Source organism: Epinephelus lanceolatus, chromosome 3 (genome assembly GCF_041903045.1).
Source record: "Epinephelus lanceolatus isolate andai-2023 chromosome 3, ASM4190304v1, whole genome shotgun sequence".
NCBI classification, from domain to species: Eukaryota; Metazoa; Chordata; class Actinopteri; order Perciformes; family Serranidae; genus Epinephelus; species Epinephelus lanceolatus.
In genome coordinates this window covers 25675945-25702813 of record NC_135736.1, presented here as the reverse complement: position 1 = coordinate 25702813, position 26869 = coordinate 25675945, and the positions used below count along the sequence as shown (strand labels likewise).

Here is a 26869-nt window from a genome sequence, read left to right as displayed (position 1 = left end):
TTCCTAGACTATGTGCATGAATAATATTAAGTACTTTTACTGTGTACTTTTCGAGTAATCCTGTGTCAAAATCCCTAACAGAGGATAAGATCAAGGATATTATATAACATGAGTTACTGAAGAACTGACCATTAACTAATAGTTAGTTCATCATTAGTTCCTCATTAGTTCCTCAGTAACTTCTCATTAGTTCATCATTCGTTGCTCATTAGTTCCCCAGTAACTACTCTAATTTTGTGTAGCTTAGTTCCTCAGTAACTACTCATTCGTTCCTCATTAGTTCCTCATTAGTTCATCAGTAACTACTCTAATTTTGTGTACCTTATTGTAAAGTGTTACCCATAAATCATACAGAGAGGCAATCTGGAAAGGAAACAAGACAGACTGTTTCCTCATTCCCCTGCTTTACCTGCATTATACAGGTCACATATTTGTCACTGTGGTCTCCCAGCCCTGGGATCTTTTGGTGCTCCATCTTCTTGATGTTACTGTCAGCTAGGATTGGCAAATCTATCTCAACTCTTCTCTTCTCTTCTGCTCCTAGTCAACCACAGTCAACATCTGCTGGCTGATGGTCAACTCAATTCTCAAGTTGTATCCATGGCCGTATGTGCTTGGGGTGTTATGACTGGAAAAACACCTACTCATGAATCCAAGTTTCAGATTTACACAGTGGTAGAGGAAATACTCTGATCTTTTACTTAACAAAAAGGGAGCAATACCACAGTTCAGCGGTATATGAATCATAGACTACTTATGGAAAACAAGTTTTTTATTCCACATCAAAGTTGGGTGAAATATCCTTGATCTTGTGATCTGTTAAGGACTTTGACAAAGGATTACTCGAAAAGTACACAGTAAAAATACTTCATATTATGCATGCATGTAGTCTAGGAAGTACTTAGTTCAGCGGTATATGAATCTTGGAATACTTATGGAAAATAAGTTTTTTATTCCACATCAAAGTTGGGTGAAATATCTTTAATCTTATCCTCCGTTAAGGATTTTGACAAAGGATTACTCGAAAACTACACAGTAAAAGTACTTCATATTATGCATGCACGTAGTCTAGGAAGTACTTGGTTCAGCGGTATATGAATCATGGACTACTTATGGAAAATAAGTGTTTTATTCTACGTCAAAGTTGGGCAAAATATCCTTCAACTTCTCCACTGCAGTCTGACCCACAGTCACTACCAGCAGCTCTTCGGAGCCGTTTCATTACGATTACCGTAAGTGTTAGTAGATTCGCGCACTAGAAAAAAACGTGCGGCTGATTTGACCAAGCAAAAGCGAACCACGGCTGGCTTGACCGCAGTACATTCTTTGGACTCAGCACCCGGACGAGAAAGACATGCATGTGCTTTGGGTCAGGGTACCTTCAGGCAGTTCGTTTTTTCGTTTTAAACCAAAAACGGAAATACCATGGTTTTCCCGTTTTTTCCTTTATGGTTTAAAACGAAAAAACGATAAAGTGGAGCCGTTTTTCCGTTTTTGTTATCAGAACCAAAAAACGACAAAACCAAATTCAAATAACAGCCCATGAAGGACGTATAGGGATTCCCTCAAAGGTTGTGTTTTAATATTCATTCACCGAATTGTTTGCAATAAAGTAATCGAGGATATAATAATTATTGTGTGTGCCGCGTTGTTACTGTTAACGGGGTTTCTCCATAACGCATCGTTGTGTCAGTGAAGTGTCAAGCTGATGTTTGTCCTTTTTACCAGCAGATGGCAGTAGGCCTATGGATTTATTTGCTGTCAATGAAAGCCTGGTTTGGGCGGCACGGTGGTGTGGTGGTTAGCACTGTCGCCCCACAGCAAGAGGGTTATCGGTTCGATCCCGGGTGTGGGAGCCCTTCTGTGCGGAGTTTGCATGTTCTCCCCATGTCAGTGTGGGTTCTCTCCGGGCACTCCGGCTTCCTCCCACAGTCCAAAGACTATGACTAGGTTAATTGATAACTCTAAAGTCCGTAGGTGTGAATGTGAGTGTGAATGGTTGTTTGTCTCTGTGTGTCTGCGATAGTCTGGCGACCTGTCCAGGGTGTATCCTGCCTCTCGCCCGATGTCAGCTGGGATAGGCTCCAGCCCCCCCGCGACCCTCAAGAGGATGAAGCGGTTAGAAGATGAATGAAAGCCTGGTTTCTGTTGGATTATACAGACTTGCAATTCTTCAGGTTATTGATACGGACAATTCAAATTATATGCAGCATATATTTACTTGTATTCTTTTATATTGTTGTATCACATAGGCCTATGCATTGTTGGCAGAGATGGGCAGCATTTTAATTACATGTATTTAAAATGTTTTATCACCTACTATGACAATAGAAATGTCATACAAAAATGCATCCTGTGCCTTTTTTCAAAATCTGATTAATTGAATAAAATAAACAATGATTAATCAATTATTTTTTTTAAAAAATATATAAGTTAGTGGCAGCCCTAACTGTATGCAACACATCTGATTCATATTATTTTAACCTGTTAGTGTTTCTTGCAATGTCCCTCACAAATAAACTAATAAATACATGAATACAAACACCTTAGCTACTATTGAACATTAGAATGTGATGAGAAACATTTAAAGGGCCAGTGTGTAATATCTGGCATGGTTTATTGTCAATCTGAATCTGAATCTGAATATTCTACCCATTAATATGTTTATACAAGTGTATGATCGCTATAAAATAAAATTCGTTTGGTTTTCGTAGCCTTATAATTATGCTTTTATATATATATATATAGCAAGGGTCTTGCTTTAGAGAGGTCGCCATCTTGCGCCGCCATGTATGTAAGGCAGCCCAAGCGGACAATCCAGCCAGCCAGAGAACGTGTTTCGCGTGTATAAATGAACCAACGAAGACAGCGGAAGGAAGGAAGAAGGAGGAGGAAACAGCAGAGTGTTAGTAGTTCGTTGATAGAGAGTAGTGAAAAGTTTTTTTAGTTATAAAGTTTGCGAATGGACCACACTCGCCACGCAACAGGAGAGAATGAACCCGAACCGTCATCTGCGAGGAAAAGAAGATGCAACTTCACTCCTTGTGATGCACTCTCTGCGGCGCTTTTCCTCCTGGTGATATATCTCCCCAACGATGGTAGCAGTAGCACCAAATCCCATTCTGTACATTCAGCCTCTCTTCTCGCCCGCTCAGCATCAAACACATGGAGTTCCTCATCTGTATGCTCCAGCTCAAACAGGTATGGCTCTGGGTCTGTGTCCGCTACAAGAAACTCTTCAAAATCGCGTTCAAAGTCGTCCATTGCAGCTACTATAGTCCGGAAATATTGCTAGGCTAAATAAACAGCTGAGCTCTGTTTACAGGCTACGCTGTCAGTCAGTGTGCGGGCTGGAGATTGGTGGAGCAGAGAGGGGAGGGGGGTCCCCACTTGGTATTGTAAACGAGTATGTGTGTAAAGTTATGAAGTGTGTCTGTTGCCTAGATGAGTCAGAGTTTGGGACGGAGTCTTTTACCCCCTGGAGTGTTACTGGAGTTTCTGGAGTGCTCAAATAAACGGGCCTTTTTCCCGAACGCTCCTCTGGTCTCCTGCTCGTGAGGGATTCATTACAATATTGTAACATGGTTTAGATTTCTAAATAAACATTCACCTCGTTGCTAGATAGACCTACTCCTGAAAAACTCGTGCACAAGGGTTTTTGTCCCTACGAAGCCACCGTCATTTACCCGACGGGAGGGGTGAGCGAGTGAGCCCTGCAATCTAGAATTTGACCACTGATGTCACTGTTTTCAACCCATTTTACACACTGGCTCTTTAATGTTCATATGAAGGCAAGTGAAGGAGCTGCTATGTTACGTTCTAATAACCTTTCCTATTTTAATTTAAACTTTTTTATGTCAACCTCCCAATGAGGTGCAGTTTCCTCATCGCTGCCCTTTGCATTGAGGCCCTCCAGACTGGACCCCTATGGACCGCTTCGTCTGTCGACTGCCAGTAAAACAAGGAAGAAGCAGCCACCAAAAAACAACGAAGAAGCCGCAGAAAAACAACTCACCTGATTTGGACAATGCAAACTTTTTTGAAAAAAAAAAAAAAAATCGATTCACATGAAAATCGCGATTCTTTTCTTCGACGATTCCGAACTGAGTCATTAATCCAAAGAATCAGGTTTTTTTTTTTTTTTTTTTTTTTTTTAAAAAAGCACTAGGATCGGGCATCATTTGAATTTTAATGATTCCTGTTCTGATTCTTTTAAGAGGTGGGTTCAAAATGTTTGCATTGTCTAAATGAGGTGAGTTGTTTTTCTGCGGCTTCTTCGTTGTTTTTGGGTAGCTGCTTCTTCCTTGTTTTACTGGCGGTCGACCGACTGCAAACCAAAGACGAAGCACGGATGAAAATTGTTTACAAACTGTTTAGGGGAATCGAAATTAAAACTTCTTAATGATTCTGATGAAAAAATGTTAGACCAGGTTCAATTCGATTCTTGATGCCCAACCCTAAGCAGCACTTTTAATTTATTTTTTGATAACTTGAATCTATTATTCTTGAAGTCACTGAGAATTCAGTTTTCATTTGTGCAAGTTAAGCATGAATAAATGTTACCTTTTGTCTTAAGTTTGCCTTTGTATGTTTAATTATTGCAATCAGTTGATTTGACTTTTTCAAATATAAAAATGACATAATTTTGTACATACTTTACTCTGCTTTCATGCCATAATTTTCCACACTGTCTCTCTTCGTGCACAGCAGACTGGAGTAGAAATTCAATTCAATTCAATTCAATTCAATTCAATTTTATTTATAAAGCCCAATATCACAAATCACAATTTGCCTCACAGGGCTTTACAGCATACGACATCCCTCTGTCCTTAAGACCCTCACAGCGGATAAGGAAAAACTCCCCAAAAAAAACCCCTTTAACGGGGAAAAAAAAAACGGTAGAAACCTCAGGAAGAGCAACTGAGGAGGGATCCCTCTTCCAGGACGGACAGACGTGCAATAGATGTCGTACAGAACAGATCAGCATAATAAATTAACAGTAATCCATATGACACAATGAGACAGAGAGAGAGAAAGAGAGAGACAGAGAGAGAGATGCAGGACAGACGGTAATGACAGTAGCTTACAACAACATTAATGAAAGTAATAATATTATAGTTATAGTTCTGGCTACTGTGGTACAATATGTTGAAAGTATGTATTAGTATCAGACAGTATACTTGTGTGACAATAGTCATATGTGTATAATAACAGTAGAAGTATGACTAATGACTAATGATGGCAGCAGCAGCAGGAGGCATCTGGCAGGACCACGGCAGCAGCACAACCACACACGTCACACTGTCCAGGCACCGCTGCGGTATGAGTTATTCTGAGAGACAGTGGAGCACAAAGGCTCCGGAGAAGAAGCCGAGTTAGTGACATCCAGAATGGCCGAGTTAGCAAGATGCAGTAATAGGATGAGAGTGAGAGAGAGAGAGAGAGAGAGAGAGAGAGAGAGAGAGAGAGAGAGAGAGAGAGAGAGAGAGGGAGAGAGAGGGAGCCCGGTGTATTATAGGGGGTCCTCCGGCAGACTAGGCCTAAGTCAGCCTAACTAGGGGCTGGTACAGGGCAAGCCTGAGCCAGCCCTAACTATAAGCTTTATCAAAGAGGAAAGTCTTAAGTCTAGTCTTAAATGTGGAGACGGTGTCTGCCTCCCGGACCGTAACAGGAAGATGATTCCACAGGAGAGGAGCCTGATAGCTGAAGGCTCTGGCTCCTGATCTGCTTTTGGAGACTTTAGGGACCACGAGTAACCCTGCGTTCTCAGAGCGCAGTGTTCTGGTGGGATAATATGGCACTATGAGCTCTCTAAGATATGACGGAGCTTGACCATTTAGAGCTTTATAAGTTAACAGTAGGATTTTAAATTCAATTCTGGATTTTACAGGGAGCCAGTGCAGAGAAGCTAAAACAGGAGAAATATGATCTCGTTTCTTAGTTCCTGTTAGTACACGTGCTGCTGCATTCTGAATTAGCTGGAGAGTTTTTAAGGACTTACTAGAGCTACCTGATAATAGAGAGTTACAGTAATCCAGCCTTGAGGTAACAAAAGCGTGGACCAATTTTTCTGCATCTTTTCGGGTCAGGATAGGCCTAATTTTCGCAATATTACGCAGATGAAAAAATGCAGTCCGTGAGGTTTGCTTTAAATGAGAATTAAAAGACAAATCTTGATCAAATATTACTCCGAGGTTTCTTACGGTAGTGCTAGAGGCCAGAGCAATGCCATCTAGAGAAACTATGTCATCAGATAAAGAGTCTCTGAGTTGTTTGGGGCCAAGAACAATAACTTCAGTTTTGTCTGAATTTAACATCAGGAAATTGGTGCTCATCCAATTTTTTATGTCTTTAAGGCAGTTATGGAGTTTAGTTAATTGATTACTTTCTTCTGGCTTCATCGATAAATACAACTGTGTATCATCCGCATAACAATGGAAGTTTATAGAGTGATTTCTAATGATGTTACCTAAAGGAAGCATATATAGAGTAAATAGGATTGGTCCGAGCACAGAACCTTGCGGAACTCCAAAACAAACTTTGGTACGTAAGGATGATTCATTACGAACGTCAACAAATTGAAAACGATCAGATAAATAAGATTTAAACCAGCTTAGTGCTGAACCTTTTAGGCCAATTAAGTGATCCAGTCTCTGCAGTAGAATTTGATGGTCAATTGTGTCAAACGCCGCACTAAGATCTAATAAAACAAGAACAGAGACGAGTCCTTTGTCTGAAGCAATCAGAAGGTCATTTGTAATTTTAACTAGAGCTGTCTCAGTGCTATGATGCACTCTAAATCCTGACTGAAATTCCTCAAATAAATTATTATCCTGGAGAAAATCACACAGCTGGTCTGCGACTACTTTCTCAAGGATCTTTGACATAAAGGGAAGATTAGATATTGGTCTATAGTTGGCTAACACCTCTGGATCCAGGGTGGGCTTTTTTAGGAGAGGTTTAATTACAGCTACCTTAAAAGACTGTGGTACATAGCCTGTTAATAGGGATATATTGATCATATCTAATATATGAGTGTTAACTAAAGGAAAGACCTCCTTAAGTAGCCTAGTTGGGATGGGGTCTAAGAGACACGTTGATGATTTAGATGAAGAAATCACTGCGGTCAATTCTTGAAGAGAAATTGGGGAGAAGCAATCTAAATATATATTAGATTCTACAGCTGTGTTTGAGGTTAGATAGGTAGGCCTACCATCCGAGGGCAGGAGGTCATGAATTTTGCCTCTAATAGTTAGAATTTTGTCATTAAAAAAGCTCATAAAATCATTACTGCTAAGGGCTAAAGGAATACAAGGCTCAATAGAGCTTTGACTCTCAGTCAGCCTGGCTACAGTGCTGAAAAGAAACCTGGGGTTGTTCTTGTTTTCTTCTATTAATGCTGAGTAATAGTTTGCTCTGGCATTGCGGAGGCCCCTCTTATAAGTTTTGAGACTGTCTGTCCAGATTAAACGAGATTCTTCCAGTTTGGTTAATCGCCAATTCCTTTCAAATTTTCGCGATATTTGTTTTAACCTACGGGTTTGAGAGTTATACCAAGGAGCAAACTTTCTTTGCTTTGTTAACTTCTTTTTAAGAGGAGCTACAGAGTCGAGCGTTGTTCGCAGCGAGCCTACGGCGCTATCAACAAAATGATCAATTTGGGAGAGGTTAAAGTCGGCACGGGAAACCTCTGTTACTGAAGGTATTGGTATTGAATTTAACGACGAAGTAATCTTTTCCTTAAATTTTGTGACAGCACTATCTGATAAACATCTAGTATAGTAACTGTTGCTAAGTGGCGTGTAATCGAGTAAAAAGAAATCAAAAGTAATCAGATAATGATCTGATAGCAAGGGATTCTGTGGAAAGACTTTTAGGTTATCAATTTCAATTCCATACGTCAGAACTAGATCGAGGGTATGGTTAAAACAGTGAGTGGGTTCATGTACACCCTGACTGAAGCCAATGGAGTCTATTAATGAGATAAACGCGGTAGCCAGGGAGTCATTATCAACGTCGACATGAATGTTAAAATCGCCTACAATAATAACTTTATCTGATTTAAGAACTAAACTGGATAAAAACTCTGAGAATTCAGATACAAATTCAGAATACGGGCCAGGAGCACGGTACACTATAACAAATAAAAGTGGCTGCGAGGTTTTCCAGGTCGGATGTAAAACACTAAGAACGAGGCTTTCAAATGAATTATAATCTAGTTTAGGTTTAGGGCTGATTAACAGACTAGAGTTAAAAATGGCTGCAACTCCCCCTCCTCGGCCGCTGCCTCGAGGAATGTGGGTATTATTATGACTGGGAGGAGTGGACTCATTTAGACTAACATATTCATCTTGACACAGCCAGGTTTCAGTGAGACTGAGTAAATCAATATGATTATCTGATATTAATTCGTTTACTAACACTGCTTTAGACGATAGAGACCTGATATTTAACAGTCCGCATTTAATTCTCCTGTTTTGTCTTTCTGTCACAGAAGAGGTTTTAATTTTTATGAGGTTGTTATGCACAACTCCTCTTTGTTTAATTTTAGATTTAAATAATTTAGGTGGTCGGGGGACAGACACCGTTTGTATAAAACTATGAAAACTATGGCTGGGTAACTGAACTAGAAGCTCAGAGAGGCGTTTAGGACTGCAACTCTCTGTCCTGGTCTCAACTCTGGGTTGTCAGGGATTTAAATTACTAATAAAATTTGCCAGGTTCCTAGAAATGAGAGCAGCTCCATCCAAAGTGGGGTGAATGCCGTCTCTCCTAATAAGACCAGGTTTTCCCCAGAAAGTTTGCCAATTATTAACAAAACCCACATCGTTTGCTGGACACCACCTGGACAGCCAGCGGTTAAATGATGACATGCGGCTAAACATGTCATCACTGGTCAGATTTGGGAGGGGTCCAGAGAAAACTACGGAGTCCGACATCGTTTTTGCATATTCACACACCGAGGCAATATTAATTTTAGTGACCTCCGATTGGCGTAACCGGGTGTCATTGCCGCCGACGTGAATAACAATCTTACTGAATCTACGTTTAGCTTTAGCCAGCAGTTTTAAATTTGATTCAATGTCGCCCGCTCTGGCCCCAGGGATACATTTGACTATGGCCGCTGGTGTTGCTAATTTCACGTTCCTCAGAATAGAGCTGCCAATAACCAGAGTTTTATCCTCAGCGGGTGTGTCGCTGAGTGGGGAAAAGCGGTTGGAAACGTGAACAGGCTGGTGGTGAACCGTGGGCTTCTGCTTGGAGCTGTGCTTCTGGCGAACCGTAACCCAACCTCCCGGCTGAACGGGAGTTACCGGAGGACAGTTAGCAGAGGCTAAGGCTATGCTATGTGGCTCCGCACCGGCTACAGGGGGCTGGCTAACTACCGCAGCTTTTGAATGGTTTTCCATGGTGCGGAGCCGCGCTTCTAATTCACTAAGCCTCGCCTCCAACGCAGCAAATAAGCTACACTTATTACAATTACCACTGTCGCTAAAGGAGGCAGAGGCATAACTGAACATTTGGCACACCGGGCAAGAAAGAGCAGGAGAAGGAGAAGCCATGGCTAAGCTAAAGTAGCTAACAAGGCTAAGAGCGTGCAAACAACAGCTAAGAGATTAGCGAGAAAGTCGTAGAAAGAAGGAGAGCTATAAGTGCTTAAACAGAACCAGTGTGGGTTAAGACTTGAAGTAGACGTTAAAGCAGCGTTAAAGCAACTGAGGTGAGAAAGCAGGCTAGCAGAATTCACCAGAGCAGTACAGAGACACTGTCACAGAAACACCGGAAATGACACAACTCGCTTACCGCAATACGTCAGCCCTATGTACTGAATCAAGAATCAATTTTTGAACCGGGAATCGTTTTGAATCAAGAATCGATTTTGAATCGAATCGTGACCCCAAGAATCAAAATGGAATCGTGAGGTACCCAAAGATTCACATCCCTAGTCATCATGGCTCAGGCAGGATGAAGATGGGGCCTCCGCGCAGTATGTGCTGCTCCTGAGAATCACCGATCCAAACCTCCCGGCGGACACGTCCCCGGCAACGCTGAGCACAGCGAGAGTCTCCTGACCATTTCATTTTTAATTCCAGCCAGGACAAAACAGGAGTTTTTTTTTCTTGTGTTCATTGAAAGTAAAGATTTGTTAAAGATTTGTTATCAAACTGCTTGTGGTCCCCACTTTACGCATGTTGTGGTCAACACAAGCCTGGCCTTAATACTAGTAACTTTAACTGGTACACACTACATTTTGAATCTGTCATTACTGTGCCACTTCAATATTATTCAGTTTGGATCATTAGATTAGTTATATTCAAAGTATAAACAAACTGAGGAGCGTAAGGGTGACAATGCTGCTAGCATCATTCTATAGGACTATTTAAACAAATACAACACAGACATCAAGACAGTTGCTTGGTTTTATGGACTTGCAATCACATCCAGGTCATAAATGATAACATAGTTGTACTTTTTAATCCCAGTTTTCATGAAGTGGATATTTGTCGAGGCTCACTGTTGCAAGACTATGTTATCCCAGTACAGGTCAGGCCCAGCAGTAAGGAGGACCACCCTACACTCCGTCCATAGCGGTCCAGTCTGGAGGGCCTCGATGCACAGGGCAGCGATGAGGAAACTGCACCTCATTGGGAGGTTGACATAAAAAAGTTTAAATTAAAATAGGAAAGGTTATTAGAATGTAACATAGCAGCTCCTTCACTTGCCTTCATATGAGCATTAAAGGTTCCTCATCACATTCTAATGTTCAATAGTAGCTAAGGTGTTTATTCATGTATTTATTCGTTTATTTGTGAGGGACATTGCAAGAAACACTAACAGGTTAAAATAATATGAATCAGATGTGTTGCATACAGTTAGGGCTGCCACTAACTTATATATTTTTTAAAAAATAATCGATTAATCATTTTAATTTATTTATTTTATTCGATTAGTCAGATTTTGAAAAAAAGGCACAGGATGTATTTTTGTATGACATTTCTATTGTCATAGTAGGTGATAAAACATTTTAAATACATGTTATTAAAATGCTGCCCATCTCTGCCAACAATGCATAGGCCTATGTGATACAACAATATAAAAGAATACAAGTAAATATATGCTGCATATAATTTGAATTGTCCTTATCAATAACCTGAAGAATTGCAAGTCTGTATAATCCAACAGAAACTAAGAGAAAACCAGGCATTCAACGACAGCAAATAAATTCATAGGCCTACTGCCATCTGCTGGTAAAAAGGACAAACATTAGCTTGACACTTAACTGACACAACGATGCGTTATGGAGAAACCCCGTGTTAACAGTAACAACAGGGCACACACAATAATTTAGTATATCCTCGATTACTTTATTGCAAACAATTCGGTGAATAAATATTAAAACACAACCTTTGAGGGAAAACGGCTCCGTTTTTTCGTTTTTTCGTTTTAAACCAAAAAGGAAAAAACGTTTTTTCGTTTTTGGTTTAAAACGAAAAAACGAACTGCCTGAAGGTACCCTGACCCATACCTGCAACCACTGATTTAAATCCCATATCCCATTTTACTCACTCCACTTCTGTCTGCTACTCTTCAGTGTCTATGTTTCTGTTTTATTCTGTATTGTAATGTGTTTTTGTTGCATAACAGAAACCTGTTGAAAACTAGTTTTTAACTGAGTCAGACCACCTTTAACTGGAACACACAATGTTAGTTTATCTCCTTTCCTGTATAAACAAATGAAATGAAATAAATGTGTCCCTCTGCTTTCTGCTTCTCCCCATTAAGTCACACGTTTCATATTCTTCAAGGTGACAGGACACATTGTATAAATAGAAAATATTTATTTGTGGCGCACAGATACAGTGGTGTTTACATGGCTGATTGATAAAGTTGACCAGAGGTAGAAAGAAAAGTACCACTCTGTACTATAATGACAAATCATTGGTTCTGTGTGATGAACAGTGGTGCAGGAAGTATTCAGGTCACATAAAACAATACCACACTGTAAAAAAAACCCCTCTATTGCAATTAAAAAAAACTATATTCTCAAACTTTGAAGCCTTTTCAGGTCAACATCAATTAGTGGTTTCATGCTTTTATCTGTGTTTATTGGTCAGAAATGTTCATTGAAAAGCTGGAAAACAATATTAAACAGAAACGTGAAAATACAGATTGTACTTGAAGTATTAAAAGTAAATGCACTCACTTTGCAGAACAGTTTTTCCGAGTGTTATGTTACTATACTCTATATTACATTATTGGATTATTTAGTTACTTGTGCATTTGTTGGAGCAGCATTTTAAAGGTATAGTTGGTCCAGATGGAAAAAATGTAACAAAAAAACAAACAGATTTTATAATCTCATCACGTTTTGAAGGAACATGAAAATCTCAAAATGTACAACTGCCACAAAAATGTTGTAAAGTAGAAGTTTAGATATTCAAAGTCTAAGTGCCTGAACATTGTTACTTGACAAAAGGTAATTAGTCACTTTCCACCAGCGATGATAAATTACGCAATAAACAAATGTCATATTGATGAAACCACTCGGTCCAGTTGGGTATGAATACAAATTGTGGAGATAAAATCTGACTTTTACTGATTAAAAATTAAAGATCTGTTGCTGCTGCGTCACCGCTGTTTGACAAACACAAAATAAATCCTGCATTTAGTCTGATAGTGTCCACCTCCTTCTCAGATCTGGAGCTAACAGTCGTCACTTTGCAGGAGAGACATAAAGAAGTTGCACACACTGGCCCACGAGCCGCTGCAAGTCTCTTCAGCCGTTTTCTGGTGGTTCGCGCGCTTTGTGCACGCTGGAGACACGGCGGTGGAGGTGGAGGTGGAGCGAGGCGTCGTCGGCTCGGTGAGCTCATCTCCTCCGGACTGAGCGGAGACTACTGAGCTAAAGATGTCCAGTTTGAAGTGCGCACCCCGGGGCGCGCGCTTACACACGGAAGCCTTCACCAGCGCGCGCTCGTCCGAGCACACTTTGGTTTTCAGCTTTTTGAAGGCGCGGGACACCTGTTTCCAGAAGCCCTTGTTGTTGGAATGGTAGCCTGGGCAGCTCTGAGGTTTGCCGTTGTATTCGCACTGCAGATCGGTGTATCCGCCTTTGATGCGCGCCACCGGGTCCTCGCATTTTACCATCAGCTTGACAGTGTCCCCGACGTCTTTTGCCACCCAAGTACACTGCATCTTGTCCCTGGGGAACTTTCCCCGGACACTGGCTGCAAGCTTGTCGCCGCTGCCGGGAGGTGCTATAGTCACGGTTTTGTCCGCTCCTCGGTTCTTATTGCGCGCAGCGGAGGACAGAGAGACCTGCTGCCCGAGGAAGGCCAACATCAGCAAGGGAGTGAAAGTCTTCAGCAGCAACATGTCTCCTTTTAGCAGACAATTTATTATCTGAAAGGACAGAGGATGGTTTAAAACAGGTTCAGAGCCTATCAGTGCTGGAAATAATCACATCATGTGAAATACATACACACATTCATACGTATTCATGCGCAAATTTCTCTAAATATGGCAACAAGCAAGACAATATTGTGCATCTGTAATAAATAAATGGCTTTTTCCCATCCGACAAAGGTTTTACTCGAATCTGGTAACTCTATTACGCATGGGCACATCCAAACCTGAGCCTGCATTATATTAAAACAAAGTAACAAGGCAATACCACAGCATACTACACATACAGTACACACAAGAGAGTCACATATACGGACCCTAACTTACCGATAAAGACTCGTGTTGCTGTGCGTAAAGCTGCTTCTTGTGGCTCTCTGTGGCCTCGCACATGGCTTTCATACACAGACTCTGCGGCACGCCCACTATTCCCGCCCAACAACACACACAATTACACACGCAGCTCCATTGAGAAAAATCTTGGCAGTGGTTTCTTTGGGTATGTGTTTCGTTCTGACATGTCCAAACTGAACTCCCAGAGAGGCTGAAAACCAACACTGATAGTGGATCTGCGTGTCTGCACAGAGCAGGTTTATTCTAAATAACTTCTCACACACACACACACACACACACACACACGCACGCACATTCTTGGAGGCTCGTCTCCACTCTCCACCAATCCGCTGCTACACTCAGCCATGAGGAGATCCTCTCCTGTAACTTCCGGTATGTGGTTTGACTTTGTGGTTTCCCAGCCGAGGACAAAAAGATCTGTGATGACAATACAATCTGCTAATGTAAGATTAAGTACGAGCGGTTTTTATGTATGCCTTTAATGCGTCATAATTGAATGGAAAACGTGCTAGCAGGAGAATTGTTTCGCATTTTTAATTTTTCCACATTAAAATCAAATCAGATCAAATCAAATCAATCAAACAGAAAAAGTGAGGAGGTGTAAATAAGTCAGTAATAGTGTATCTCTATCATGTTGTTATTTCTTTGTTTTCATTTAGGTTTTTAGTTTTCATTTGTTCATTCCCACACACTTTGATTGTTAACTGCATAAAAGAAGATATTAATTTGATACATTACACATTTATGTCGAACTCTTTCGTGACCTTGGAGACAAAACAATCTCACCGCAAGCTCCACTGTTCTGGAGCTTTTGATCGTATTAAATGATCTTCCTCAGCAGGGAGAGTTTTCCCAGCTGTAGTGGAAATACAGATGTTCAAATTTCCATTTCATTCTTCAGCACTTTTAATAGAGGAGGAAGAGGAAACAATAAGACACTGACATTTGAACATCTCTAAATTCATCTCGACACTCCCATCTGCTGAGGAAGATCATGTGATACAACTGAGAGCTCCTGAACAGCCACTAAATGGAACTTGTGGCGACATTATTTTGTCAGGAAGCAGTTCCATACAAAATTGCACACACATTACATTTCTACTCATTAAGAAGCGTCCAAATTAGGGATGAACAATATTGGATTTTTTGCCGATATACGATATATAACAACTCATTTGACCGATAAGTGATACCTATATCGATGTATCCACTTTATTCTTACTTAATTTTAGTGATCAAGTCTCTTCTGTAGTGGGATTAACATTATATTATGCATGCATACTCTTATCGTGATGGCTCACCAGCAGATGGAGACATGAAATACAATACTTTATAATGTATGTGATATTCATCAATCAAGAAAAAGCATGTTGGCCGATTCTTATAGTTCATTTTAAAGCCAGTATCAGCTGATACCTATTACATGCCGATATTATCGTGCACCCCAGTTCTGATATATTGTTAAAGGTGTCTGTATATTCTAGAAAAGCTTTAAAATAACTGAAATTTATAAATCAAGGCCTTACATGGACTTGAATATAGTAAAATACACTGTTTTTGTCACATCTAAATGCCGACACTGACCACATTGTTCATTCTAAGTGCCTGTGTTCGGTCTTAAACACTGTTATCTATCAAACAGTAACACATTTACCAGATGTCAGCTCCCTCTTTCCCCGTAAACTCTCAGTCGGTTCCTTCTTCCTCCTTTGAAATCCTGACATTAACTCAGTGAGCTCCTTTATGTACTCATTCACAAGTCAGAGGAAGTCTTTATCTTAAGTTGGCAGCCTCGGTTTCATACAGGCTGTTTGTCTTGCAGACCTTCAATGTATTCACTTCTGTCTGTTTAAGAGTGTTTCTCTTCCTCATGCATGGTGTTTAATGTCAGCAGATAGTTTATGCAAGTATAAAGCTATACAAGAAAAAGAAAGAACAATTTATACACAATTTTCATACACGCAAATACAGCAGAGAAATGTAAGAAATAAAACTATATTTACATGTAAAATGAAGTGAAAAGAAATGATACATGGTATATGAATTAAGTGCTCAGTGACTAGACAGAGACTCAAGCCTGAACAGCTGATGTCACATAGAGAAGCAAAGTCCCTGCCCTTCTGGTGGACCACCATGGGACCTCATTTCAGAAAAATATGTATGGCAATTAACGGCCAGAGACAAATATTTTTTGATCCCATTTTAATTGTTACATGAATTACACAAATGTTGTTTGTCAGTTCAAAAGATAATTTTTCAAGTCAAGAAAGTCGCAGTTTGTCATAAAACTGTTGAAGTAAAAGACATAATTAGGAAAATGACACACCCAAAAGCTGCATTAGTAACATCCTAATTTTCTCTCTCACTGAAGCTATAATGTCTGAGACATGAGTTGATGGATAAAACACCTAAAACACCAATTATCTTTTAAAGTGAACACCATCACCTGTGTCAGTCATGGCACAGTTCAGATGGGATCAAATAATATATTGTCTCTCGCTGCTGACCAGGCAGCTACATATTATTTCTGAAATCAGGGCCCATGAGAGACATCGGAAGGTTAGGGACTTCGCCTCTATATAGAGAGCAGAGGCAGCCGGCCTCTGTTCAAGCAGGCTGTTTTGATGCCATGTTTGTATGTTTACCTATGAAAAGAAATGCATCAGAATAAATATATAACCCACGTAATCAGGAAGGCTGCGATCACGTGATGAATGCGCTGACAGGAGTAAAGGACAAAGTAGCTATAAGAGCAAACGTCTACTTAAGAAAGTAGGTTGGGGTGGATGGGTCAAACAACACAGGACTTTTCCCTCAGAGACCTGTGTTTGTGTTCTGTGTGAAACCAAATGAACTTTGAGTTGTTTTAAGGTACATGATCACCATGTTTCCTTACCTAAACCTAACCTACGTAATTTTATGTATTGTCCGTTATGGTAAGTACATAACACGACGACTCCCAGCTATGTTTCTTTTTCTTAACCTAACCTACATATTGTTATATTTAGTACATACTCTGATGACACGATCTGTGTAGTGCTAATTTGATAAGATATCATACAAACTAGTACATGTATGTTTTCGTGAGTTAACATACAAACTGTTGCATGAGGATACATTGGTTCTAAAGATCTTACCTTACCTCGACCTGTAACTACTAAGGTGTTAAAGTTCAATCAATCTTAGTTCAATCAATCCTAATTATAATCTTGCATGGTTCAGCTCCTCCTGCTCTATCTGGATACGTTAATATCAGATCTTCTGGTAATAGGGGTACGAGAGGTGCAGTGAGGGGAGACTGCACAATTCCCTTAAGAACATTCAGTCAGGCAGTTTTCTCCTTCAGCGCATCACATCAGTGGAATTCAGTACCACAGTCAATCAGAGTATCTCCGTCATATCATTCATTCAAGCGCAATGCCAAGAAATGGCTTGTTGAAACACAAACATGTGAACACTGATGTTTGCCTCACTATTATATAGGAGTGCGTCATGCAATTCTGGGTTATCAACGGTATGTGTGTGCCGTACAGAATGTTTATCTTGTATATAATGTTTATCTTTAATGGGTTATTTTTTTATATATATATTGGATGTTGTATTTTATTGATGCTTTTAACAACTGGCAAAGGGACTACCAATGAAAATTAGCCTCTCGGCTATTTCGGGTGCATTTTACATTTTTTTTTTTTAAAAATGTTGATTAATGTACATTGTCCCTTTTCAAATAAACAAATAAACTAAACTAAACTAAATTCAATCATCAAGTTAAAATCTCTGCAGTGAGAAAGGCCTGTTGAAGATGTGCCTAAACACTGTATTTAACCATATTCAAGGTTTTTCTTGAGGCTTTTCCAGGACACCTTAACTTCCAGTGTTTGATTCTCTCCACTTATAATCCTATTACTAAACCAAACTCCAGGTAGCCTTAAGTCACTCTGCTTAATTATCATTTGCTTACAGAACAATATATTTGTAGATTTTTCTACGGCAGTCTGTCCCTTTTCAAACAAAACATACAGTGGTTATGTTATGAGTTGCATGGGTCGTACGTCTAGTTGTTTGTCCATATCTATGGATTTGGATTACTGCAGAATGTTAAGATGAAAAATAGAGGTACTTGAATGTAAGTTGATGCAAAGAGCCTAGTACAGTAATACCAAGAAAACTACATCAAGCATGAAGAGCCTTTAGGTATTTCATTCAACAAAAGCTTAACATACAATGTTACAACATAAGTCACAATATGCAGATTTAATTCTTTTAGATTGTAGTTGCTCAACATTGAATTGAAGTTACTGCATGCTAAATTCTACATTCATAACTTTGTATTTAATATTGTAAAGTTGGTGTTTTTGATGCTGTGTAGCTGACCTTCATGTTTATATTCACTTACAGCACACCACTGATTCTACAAGTGTAAAATACAGTAATGAATCCACCCCATCCTGTCGTGTAGTGACGCAGCTGCTGCAGGTGGGAACAAAGATATCACTAAAACAAAGGAAGGAGCCATATAAAGGCTCACATGGGCTCCAGTCCAAGAATCTCACAAGTGATCACTGAGTCACTGTGTCGGAAGTAGTAGTGGAGGATTTACTGTAAGTAAATAGTAGCAGTTGTGTGTGTGCATGTGTGTGTCCTAGCTCCACCCAGCAGCACCATCTTGTGGCTGTCGGAGGTTCAGCACCATGACTGAGTTGGTGAATACATGTGATCAGTGATGGAAAGTATAAGTATCTGCATAGTTTTGACATACTTGAGTTTTTGCATTTTGTGCTCCTTTATACTTCTACTCCACGACTTTCCAAAGAAACACTTAGTACATTTATCTGACAGCTTTAGTTTCTAGTTGCTACTTTGGCTTGTGGCCTTTAACAAAAAGAGCATTGTCTGGATGTCATGATTCAGAGCTAAGTGAATTGTTAGTTCCTCTATAAACCTCTCTGATTTAATGTAAATAACTGTACTGTAAATAACCAAAGAGGTGAATGATCCAATATTTCACCAACAAAAACATACATTAGAGAAAAAGCCCCCACATCCCCAAAAAGAAAGAAAACAAGACTGTGTTTTTTCTTCTGTCCGCCTCCATTAGTCATCTTACCCTCCACATTGATCTTGTGACCCTTTGGTGGGGCCCAGGTGCTTAGGTTTGCAACCACTGGACTACATCACCTCATCACAGTATATAAAGTATATAAAACTAGCCCCACCTTAATCAGCAGTAGCTAATAAAACACTGCTTATGCACTGATGTATCAGGGTTATCAATAATGTCCACTTTTCTGCAGGACAAATACATATACTTTTAATACTTTAGGTCAGTTGTGCTGCTAATACTTATGTACATTTTTGAATGCAGGGTTTTTTCATGCTGGATAGTTTTTACATTATTGCATTGGTATTTTGGTGTAGATTGTGGGGTGTGGGACACAGGAGACATGTCTCCCTCAATATTTAGAGAAGGTGCATTAACACCATAAATTGATGCAGTAAAGACACTTTTGGTGCATAAAATTTCACCAGAATGCAGGAAATTAAGTGTTTGATGCTCAAAATTTTTTCTTGGAGGACCTCCATACCCCACATTTCATATGTTTCCCCCTTCGTCCCCACAAAGTTGACATGAAACTTAAACCCTTGGGTATTTCCACTGAGGTAAATTAAGTAAAATGATCTGATTACTCTTCTTCCACCACTGGGTTTTATTAAAAGAAAGTGTGAGTTTGGTGTTTGGAGGTTGTCAGGACTGACACACTGTTACATAATAAGTAGTAGCTACTCTCACTGTGATGAAAGTGAAGGTGATTTCTACCCTCATCCACTATATGCATGTGCGGAGCTGCAGCCACATGCGTTTCCTCTCACACAGACCTCTTCTATTCCTGCACACGGTAGCTCCTGAGACTCAATTCATCAGCTCATACAAAGGGGTGTTTAGCTCTGCTCAGACGCCCTCTGTGACTGAGCTGTATTATCTTAACTGCAGTCTGTGTCTGTCTTCTAACAACTTCCTCAGCCGGGCTGCAGACATGTTGTTACAGCTGGCAATTATGAGAAACAAAGACCTCTTTGAATGAATGAGTGTGAAAAGTTGCTGCAGAAGAAACAGAACAAAACAGGAGAAGAAGAAGAAGAAGAGAGGTCTCCACTCTTTATTCTCTTTACCTTCACATGTTGTTGGAACATTTATGTGACACAAGGAGGGAATTTTACATCATATACAAACAGAATCACATGCCTGCCATATTTTCCCTTTCATCTTGCTGTGTGTTTTACAGATTTAACAAAAAATACACTACATGACAGCACAAGCAGTCATCCCCTAACCGTACACAGGTGGAGGTCGAGTGTTTTTGGCTCAGCCTGTAAGATGCTGCAGTGGTGGGAGTCGGACCTCATAAGGCGACGAAATCACTTCAGAGGCTCCCACACAGATCCTGGAGAGGTTGAAGATGGTCGAGAAGTGTTGTGACTGGGTCCATCGCTGGTGTTTCCAACCTGAAACAACAAAAATTAGGGATTGTGTAATTAATTTTACGATAAAGTTGGTTTCTCTTGTGAATGCACAGAGATAAAGAGCTCCAAGAACTATGCTGAATGACTGAACATTTACGCTTCCATCCCTCCTGATGATTTTTGGCTCTACCACTAAGTTTCTTCTAACTCTCGCTTTTAATTCTAATTTTTCCAGCAAACCTCTTGCTAAACTTTCTCTTCCTTTTCTTCTTCTTCATTCGTCACTCACCTGTGTCTGCAGTGTCCCCTCAGTTCTGGAACCAGCTGATGAAGTAGGTGCAGACGCCGTGGAAGCTCTTCCAGCAGTACTCGGAGGCCATGCGGGAGGCTTTGGACTCACTCTGCTCTGTGGGACGAGTAGTGGTCTTTCCAGGCTTGGGGGTAGCTTTCTTGGTCTGGGTGCCCTTGCCTGGCTGGGGTTTGACGGGCTGCTGCTGGGGCTTGACAGGTTTAGGAGTAACGACGGGTTTGCTCTGGGCTGGCACCACCGGTTTACGCGGCTCCTGGGCGGGCTTGGAGGGCTTGGGGGTGGTGGTCTTGGGCCAGGCAGCCAGGAAGGTCATCTGGGCCTCGTCGGGGTATTTCTTGCACATGGCTTGGCGGTAGATTTTGGGTCCCTGGCAGGCCTGGCTGAGCTTTCTCATGTCCCACATCATCTGGGTGAAGTAGTGGCGAGGGTTGAGGTTGTAAGCGCGGCACAGGTTGGGTTTGCCCTGGAAGTCACAGTAGTAGGAGCGTCCTGCATTCTGACCCTGGCTCGGACCTTTGCAGGAGACACGCAGGCGAGTATAGTCCCCTGCTCCGGACACCACCATGGTACAGGTGTCTTTGGTCTTGGTGCTGAATCTGATGGGCTCATCCCAGACGCTGCGTTGCTGCTGCTGCTGCTGCTGCTGCTGTTGTTGCTGCTGTTGCTGACTGTTGTTGGTCTGAGCGTTTGACACACAAACAGCCACTGCCAGAAACAGCAGCGCCACTCTCATCCTGGCTCCCATGGCGGCGTTTGACGTGTTAGTGATGGATAGATGAAGGTATGGGATGATGCGTATGTATGTATCCGCACAGAGGGTTGAGGTGTGCAAGGGTAGGAAGACTCTGAGTGAGACCTTATAAGGCTGAAGCTCACAAAGAAGGTATTATTCAGGTGAGCTGAAGGAGTCAAACTCCTCCTCAAGCACTGACCCCCCTCCTCACACCACACACACACAGACACACACACACACACACACAGCGACCACATAAGGTCCGTGTGGTATGTTCAAAACTAAAAAAGTGATGGATGAGTTGGACGGAGGGAGGGGGGAGTATAAACTCAGGGAGGAGGAAGAGGGGTGAGGGGAAGAGGTCAACCGGTCTGTGGGAGCTGAGGGGGGAAAGGAGAGAACGACGGTACACACATGAAGCCAAATGTTGTGAAAAAGAGTTGCGAGACATTATATAATCTCACATAAGAGGTTCTTTGACCATTGATGAGGGGGGAAGAGGGAGGAGAGGGCTGAGGGTCTGCAGCCAAATTGCAGCCCCAAGTTATTTGCTGAGGGTTTAAAGTTGATCTGTGAACCCTGTAATAATAAAAACCTCATCGTGTTCATCTTAAGATGCACTTTTTGTGGAGACTTGTTGCACTACAAACAGACATATACGCACAGGTAGATTCTCAAAGTCAACTTCTGTCCTGTTTTTGCTACGTGACTATGGTATGAGGGAAAGATCATGTCCGATACTGTTAGTAGCGGTGCAGAGAACTGCTCGGAAGGCAGCAGGTTAAGTTTTCATCATGACATCAACACGCCAACATGATGAAGAACTGCAGGGTGACTGACTGCATGACGTACAAGACTAATCCCAGTCTGCAGTTATATGTCATTCTCATGGTCAGTATTTGAAGCTTTGGCCATGCCTAATGGTTGGAACGCAAATATTTGGTTGTCTGATAAAATCTAAGAAGTGTATGGCTTAGCAGTCTCTTACCATACTTCTACTCTCTGCATGAACACAAAATTTCTCAGTCGGTTCCACCATAACCTGAACTTGGATCATAATGTGAATATACCTCATTAATCAAACTAAACTGCCACTTTAAAGTGATGTGTTCTCATCAAGGATTTCAACCCCTGACCACTCCCACCCTAACTGCATACAACTTATTGTACTGAAGTCAATAAAAAGAGTAATTTCTCCATTTGGGTGAAGTTTTTAGTGGATATTAAATTAAGGATTGGGTGTTAACCTGATGACTTCAGATTTTAAGTCAAAACTAGTTTTCCAACAATGTTATACCTATGACACCAAAGAAGTATTGCAGCATAGCTCTTTTGCATCACACTTGCTTAACCAAACTATGCAGCTACTATAAAGGGATGTCATCCAAGACTTGAGCTCTTGACCTCGTGCACCATAAGTGAGAATCATACGCTTAGACCGACAAGTCAATATAAATAAGTATCTTTTCAATTTTCCATGAAGCCAATAAAGATCCAGTCTGTCAGACAGTAGGACACATTTCATGCAAAAGGTTCCACCAAGACTCTGATCTGTCAGTTAAATCAGTAAAACATGACCTAATGAAGTTGCCTAGTGTGTAAACCTGAATTATGTGACTTTGATTTCATCAAGTCACATCACCTTTAGGTCAAAACTACCGGTTTTCCAGTGGTGTTACATCTATGACACCAGGCAGGTGTTTCGTCAGCATAGCTCTTTTGCATAAGCTAAACCTACATATTAAGAAACTGTCCTGTCACCTTTAGGACAAAAGCGCTGTTTTGACATTACAGCATTTTGGGCCAGCATAGCTCTTTTGCATAACACCTTATACATACCTATTCAGTGAACCTAAAGAGCCACTGTGATGTGCTGTGGGCTCGTCCGGGATTTGAACCCGGGACCTCTCGCACCCGAAGCGAGAATCATACCCCTAGACCAACGAGCCACCAAAAGAAAAATTTCTCTGTCCATTTACTTATTTTCTTACACTGTCCAGGTCAGGTAGCAATGGAGCTAGGCTTGGCAAAGTCGTCCAGATGCTCTCCTCCACCTCCGCATCTTTCAGGTCTTCTTAAGGGATCCAGAAGCATTCCTAGGCCAGACTGGACTTGTAGTCCTTCAAGTATTTCCTGGGTCTGCACTGAGGTCTCCTCCCACAATGGCATTACATTTCTTTTCTCACTTTCTCTTTAGAAAATCTGAGCTGCTCAACTGTCCCTAAAGGTGAGCCGAGATATCCTGCTCTTATGGTCAGTACCTTAAGCTTTGGCCAGGCCTGATGGCTTTACACCTACAACACCTGACATTGTCAGAATAGCTTCTTTGCATAACAGTTGATATATATACAGTACAGGCCAAAAGTTTGGACACACCTTCTCATTCAATGCGTTTTCTTTATTTTCATGACTATTTACATTGTAGATTCTCACTGAAGGCATCAAAACTATGAATGAACACATGTGGAGTTATGTACTTAACAAAAAAAGGTGAAATAACTGAAAACATGTTTTATATTCTAGTTTCTTCAAAATAGCCACCCTTTGCTCTGATTACTGCTTTGCACACTTTTGGCATTCTCTCCATGAGCTTCAAGAGGTAGTCACCTGAAATGGTTTCCACTTCACAGGTGTGCCTTATCAGGGTTAATTAGTGGAATTTCTTGCTTTATCAATGGGGTTGGGACCATCAGTTGTGTTGTGCAGAAGTCAGGTTAATACACAGCCGACAGCCCTATTGGACAACTGTTAAAATTCATATTATGGCAAGAACCAATCAGCTAACTAAAGAAAAACGAGTGGCCATCATTACTTTAAGAAATGAAGGTCAGTCAGTCCGGAAAATTGCAAAAACTTGAAATGTGTCCCCAAGTGGAGTTGCAAAAACCATCAAGCGCTACAACGAAACTGGCACACATGAGGACCGACCCAGGAAAGGAAGACCAAGAGTCACCTCTGCTTCTGAGGATAAGTTCATCCGAGTCACCAGCCTCAGAAATGGCAAGTTAACAGCAGCTCAGATCAGAGACCAGATGAATGCCACACAGAGTTCTAGCAGCAGACCCATCTCTAGAACAACTGTTAAGAGGAGACTGCGCCAATCAGGCCTTCATGGTCAAATAGCTGCTAGGAAACCACTGCTAAGGAGAGGCAACAAGCAGAAGAGATTTGTTTGGGCCAAGAAACGCAAGGAATGGACATTAGACCAGTGGAAATCTGTGCTTTGGTCTGATGAGTCCAAATTTGAGATCTTTGGTTCCAACCGCCGTGTCTTTGTGAGACGCAGAAAAGGTGAACGGATGGATTCCACATGCCTGGTTCCCACTGTGAAGCATGGAGGAGGAGGTGTGATGGTGTGGGGGTGTTTTGCTGGTGACACTGTTGGGGATTTATTCAAAATTGAAGGCACACTGAACCAGCATGGCTACCACAGCATCCTGCAGCGACATGCCATCCCATCCGGTTTGCGTTTAGTTGGACGATCATTTATTTTTCAACAGGACAATGACCCCAAACACACCTCCAGGCTGTGTAAGGGCTATTTGACCAAGAAGGAGAGTGATGGAGTGCTGCGGCAGATGACCTGGCCTCCACAGTCACCGGACCTGAACCCAATCCAGATGGTTTGGGGTGAGCTGGACCGCAGAGTGAAGGCAAAGGGGCCAACAAGTGCTAAACACCTCTGGGAACTCCTTCAAGACTGTTGGAAAACCATTTCAGGTGACTACCTCTTGAAGCTCATGGAGAGAATGCCAAGAGTGTGCAAAGCAGTAATCAGAGCAAAGGGTGGCTATTTTGAAGAAACTAGAATATAAAACATGTTTTCAGTTATTTCACCTTTTTTTGTTAAGTACATAACTCCACATGTGTTCATTCATAGTCTTGATGCCTTCAGTGAGAATCTACAATGTAAATAGTCATGAAAATAAAGAAAACGCATTGAATGAGAAGGTGTGTCCAAACTTTTGGCCTGTACTGTATATATATATAACAATTTGGTCAACACTTTCAAGTGCTGTGGGATCATCCAGGACTTGAACCCAGAACCTCTTGCATTCAAAGCAAGACGCATACTCATAGACCAATGAGCCATAAAATACGTTCTTTCTCCATCCATTCACCTATTTTCCTCCCCTGGGTCAGGTTGCAATGAAAGCAGCCTTGACAAAGTTGCCCAGGTGCTCTCCTCCACTTCTGCATTCTCCAAGACTTATTAGAGGATCCAGTAGGCATTCTTGGGCCAGACTGGATATGTAGTCCTTCTGGTATTTTCTCAGCGTGCACTGAGGTCTCGTCTTTTGAGGTTACGATAAAATCAGAGATGCGTAATGGCTTTACTGCATATTAACTGTACCTCTACTTTTTAGTCAAACTAAGTAGCTACTTTCAAGAGTTGTGGGCTCGTCCGGGATTTGAACCCGGGACCTCTCACACCCGAAGCGAGAATCATACCGCTAGACCAACGAGCCATGAAAAGGACAATATGTCTGTCCATTTACTTATTTTCCTCCTCTGTCCAGGTCAGGTAGCAATGGAGCTGGGCTTGGCAAAATCGCCCAGATGCTCTCCTCCACCTCTGCGTCTTTCAGGTCTTCTTAAGGGATCCAGAAGCATTCCCAGGCCAGACTGGACATGTAGTCCTTCCAGTATTTTCTGGATCTGCACTGAGGTCTCTCCCTAAGAGGACATGCCCTGAATATCTCCCAAATGACTCAAGTGGTACTTTTTACATGGAGGTGCCGCAGTTCTTCTCTCACTTTCTCTTTGGAAAAACTGAGCTGCTTAACTGTCCCTTAAGGTGAGCTGGGACATCCTGTGTAAGGAAACCAGTTCGAAAGCTTACGTATATCCACAATCTCATTCTTATGGTCAGTACCTGAGTCTTTGGCCATGCCTGACAGTCTGAAGGCAAATCTTTTTGTTTCTGATCAAATCAGAGATGTTCAATGGCTTTACTGCATACGAACAATACATCTACGTTTTGCATGAACCAAAAGTTCTCAGTTGGTTCCACCGAGACTTGAGCTTAGTGATACTATTGGATGATAGGACACATTTCACACAAGGGGTTCCACTGAGACTCTAACTTGGATTCATCAGTAGAGTCAGTAAAAGATGATTGCTCCACTCTAATGACTTTTCTTAGTGTGTAAACCTACATATTAGGAAACTGATTTCATGAAGTCCTCTCACCTTTAGGACAAAAGCGCTGTTTCGACATTACAGCATTTCCGGTCAGCATAGCTCTTTTGCATAACACCTTATACATACCTAATCAGTGAAACTAAAGAGCCACTGTGATGTGCTGTGGGCTCGTCCGGGATTTGAACCCGGGACCTCTCGCACCCAAAGCGAGAATCATACCCCTAGACCAACGAGCCATTAAAAGTGCAATATTTCTGTCCATTTACTCATTTGGAACTAGTGGAACTAGGCTTGGCAAAATCGCCCAGATGCTCTCCTCCACCTCTGCGTCTTTCAGGTCTTCTTAAGGGATCCAGAAGCATTCCCAGGCCAGACTGGACATGTAGTCCTTCCTATTTTCTGGGTGTGTGCACTGAGATCTCTTCCCAAGATGATGTGCCCTGAATATCTCCCAAACGTCT

The 26869-nt window shown here is 41.4% G+C and overlaps 2 protein-coding genes and 3 non-coding genes across 5 annotated transcripts; all 5 read right to left on the bottom strand.

Annotated features, from left to right (window-relative positions):
• Positions 1 to 11820: 11820 nt before the first annotated feature.
• LOC144462463 (fibroblast growth factor-binding protein 1-like) lies at positions 11821 to 13861 on the bottom strand. Its single transcript, XM_078166183.1, has 2 exons — positions 13735 to 13861; positions 11821 to 13404 (listed from the first exon to the last, which is right to left on the bottom strand). Exons 1-2 carry the CDS (start codon positions 13804 to 13806, stop codon positions 12706 to 12708), a joined length of 771 nt encoding a protein of 256 aa, XP_078022309.1. The 5' UTR covers positions 13807 to 13861; the 3' UTR covers positions 11821 to 12705.
• Positions 13862 to 19898: 6037 nt separating this feature from the next.
• On the bottom strand, positions 19899 to 21363 carry fgfbp2b (fibroblast growth factor binding protein 2b). Its single transcript, XM_033624950.2, has 2 exons — positions 20510 to 21363; positions 19899 to 20262 (listed from the first exon to the last, which is right to left on the bottom strand). The coding sequence occupies exon 1, from the start codon at positions 21273 to 21275 to the stop codon at positions 20529 to 20531; it is 747 nt and encodes a 248-aa protein (XP_033480841.1). The 5' UTR covers positions 21276 to 21363; the 3' UTR covers positions 19899 to 20262; positions 20510 to 20528.
• A 1777-nt stretch (positions 21364 to 23140) lies between these two features.
• On the bottom strand, positions 23141 to 23212 carry trnap-cgg (transfer RNA proline (anticodon CGG)). The gene has a single exon. It is a non-coding gene; the product is annotated as a tRNA-Pro (tRNA).
• Positions 23213 to 25660: 2448 nt separating this feature from the next.
• trnap-cgg (transfer RNA proline (anticodon CGG)) lies at positions 25661 to 25732 on the bottom strand. The gene has a single exon. It is a non-coding gene; the product is annotated as a tRNA-Pro (tRNA).
• Positions 25733 to 26572: 840 nt separating this feature from the next.
• trnap-ugg (transfer RNA proline (anticodon UGG)) lies at positions 26573 to 26644 on the bottom strand. Its single transcript has one exon. It is a non-coding gene; the product is annotated as a tRNA-Pro (tRNA).
• Between the last annotated feature and the right edge of the window lie 225 nt (positions 26645 to 26869).

Bases quoted from the DNA above. Each gene is read 5' to 3' on its own strand.
- LOC144462463 (XM_078166183.1), bottom strand. From the start codon at position 13,806: ATGAAAGCCATGTGCGAGGCCACAGAGAGCCACAAGAAGCAGCTTTAC. The intron at 13,405-13,734 runs GTAAGTTAGGGT...CTGTCCTTTCAG, and splicing joins AGCAACACGAGTCTTTATCG to ATAATAAATTGTCTGCTAAA.
- fgfbp2b (XM_033624950.2), bottom strand. From the start codon at position 21,275: ATGGGAGCCAGGATGAGAGTGGCGCTGCTGTTTCTGGCAGTGGCTGTT.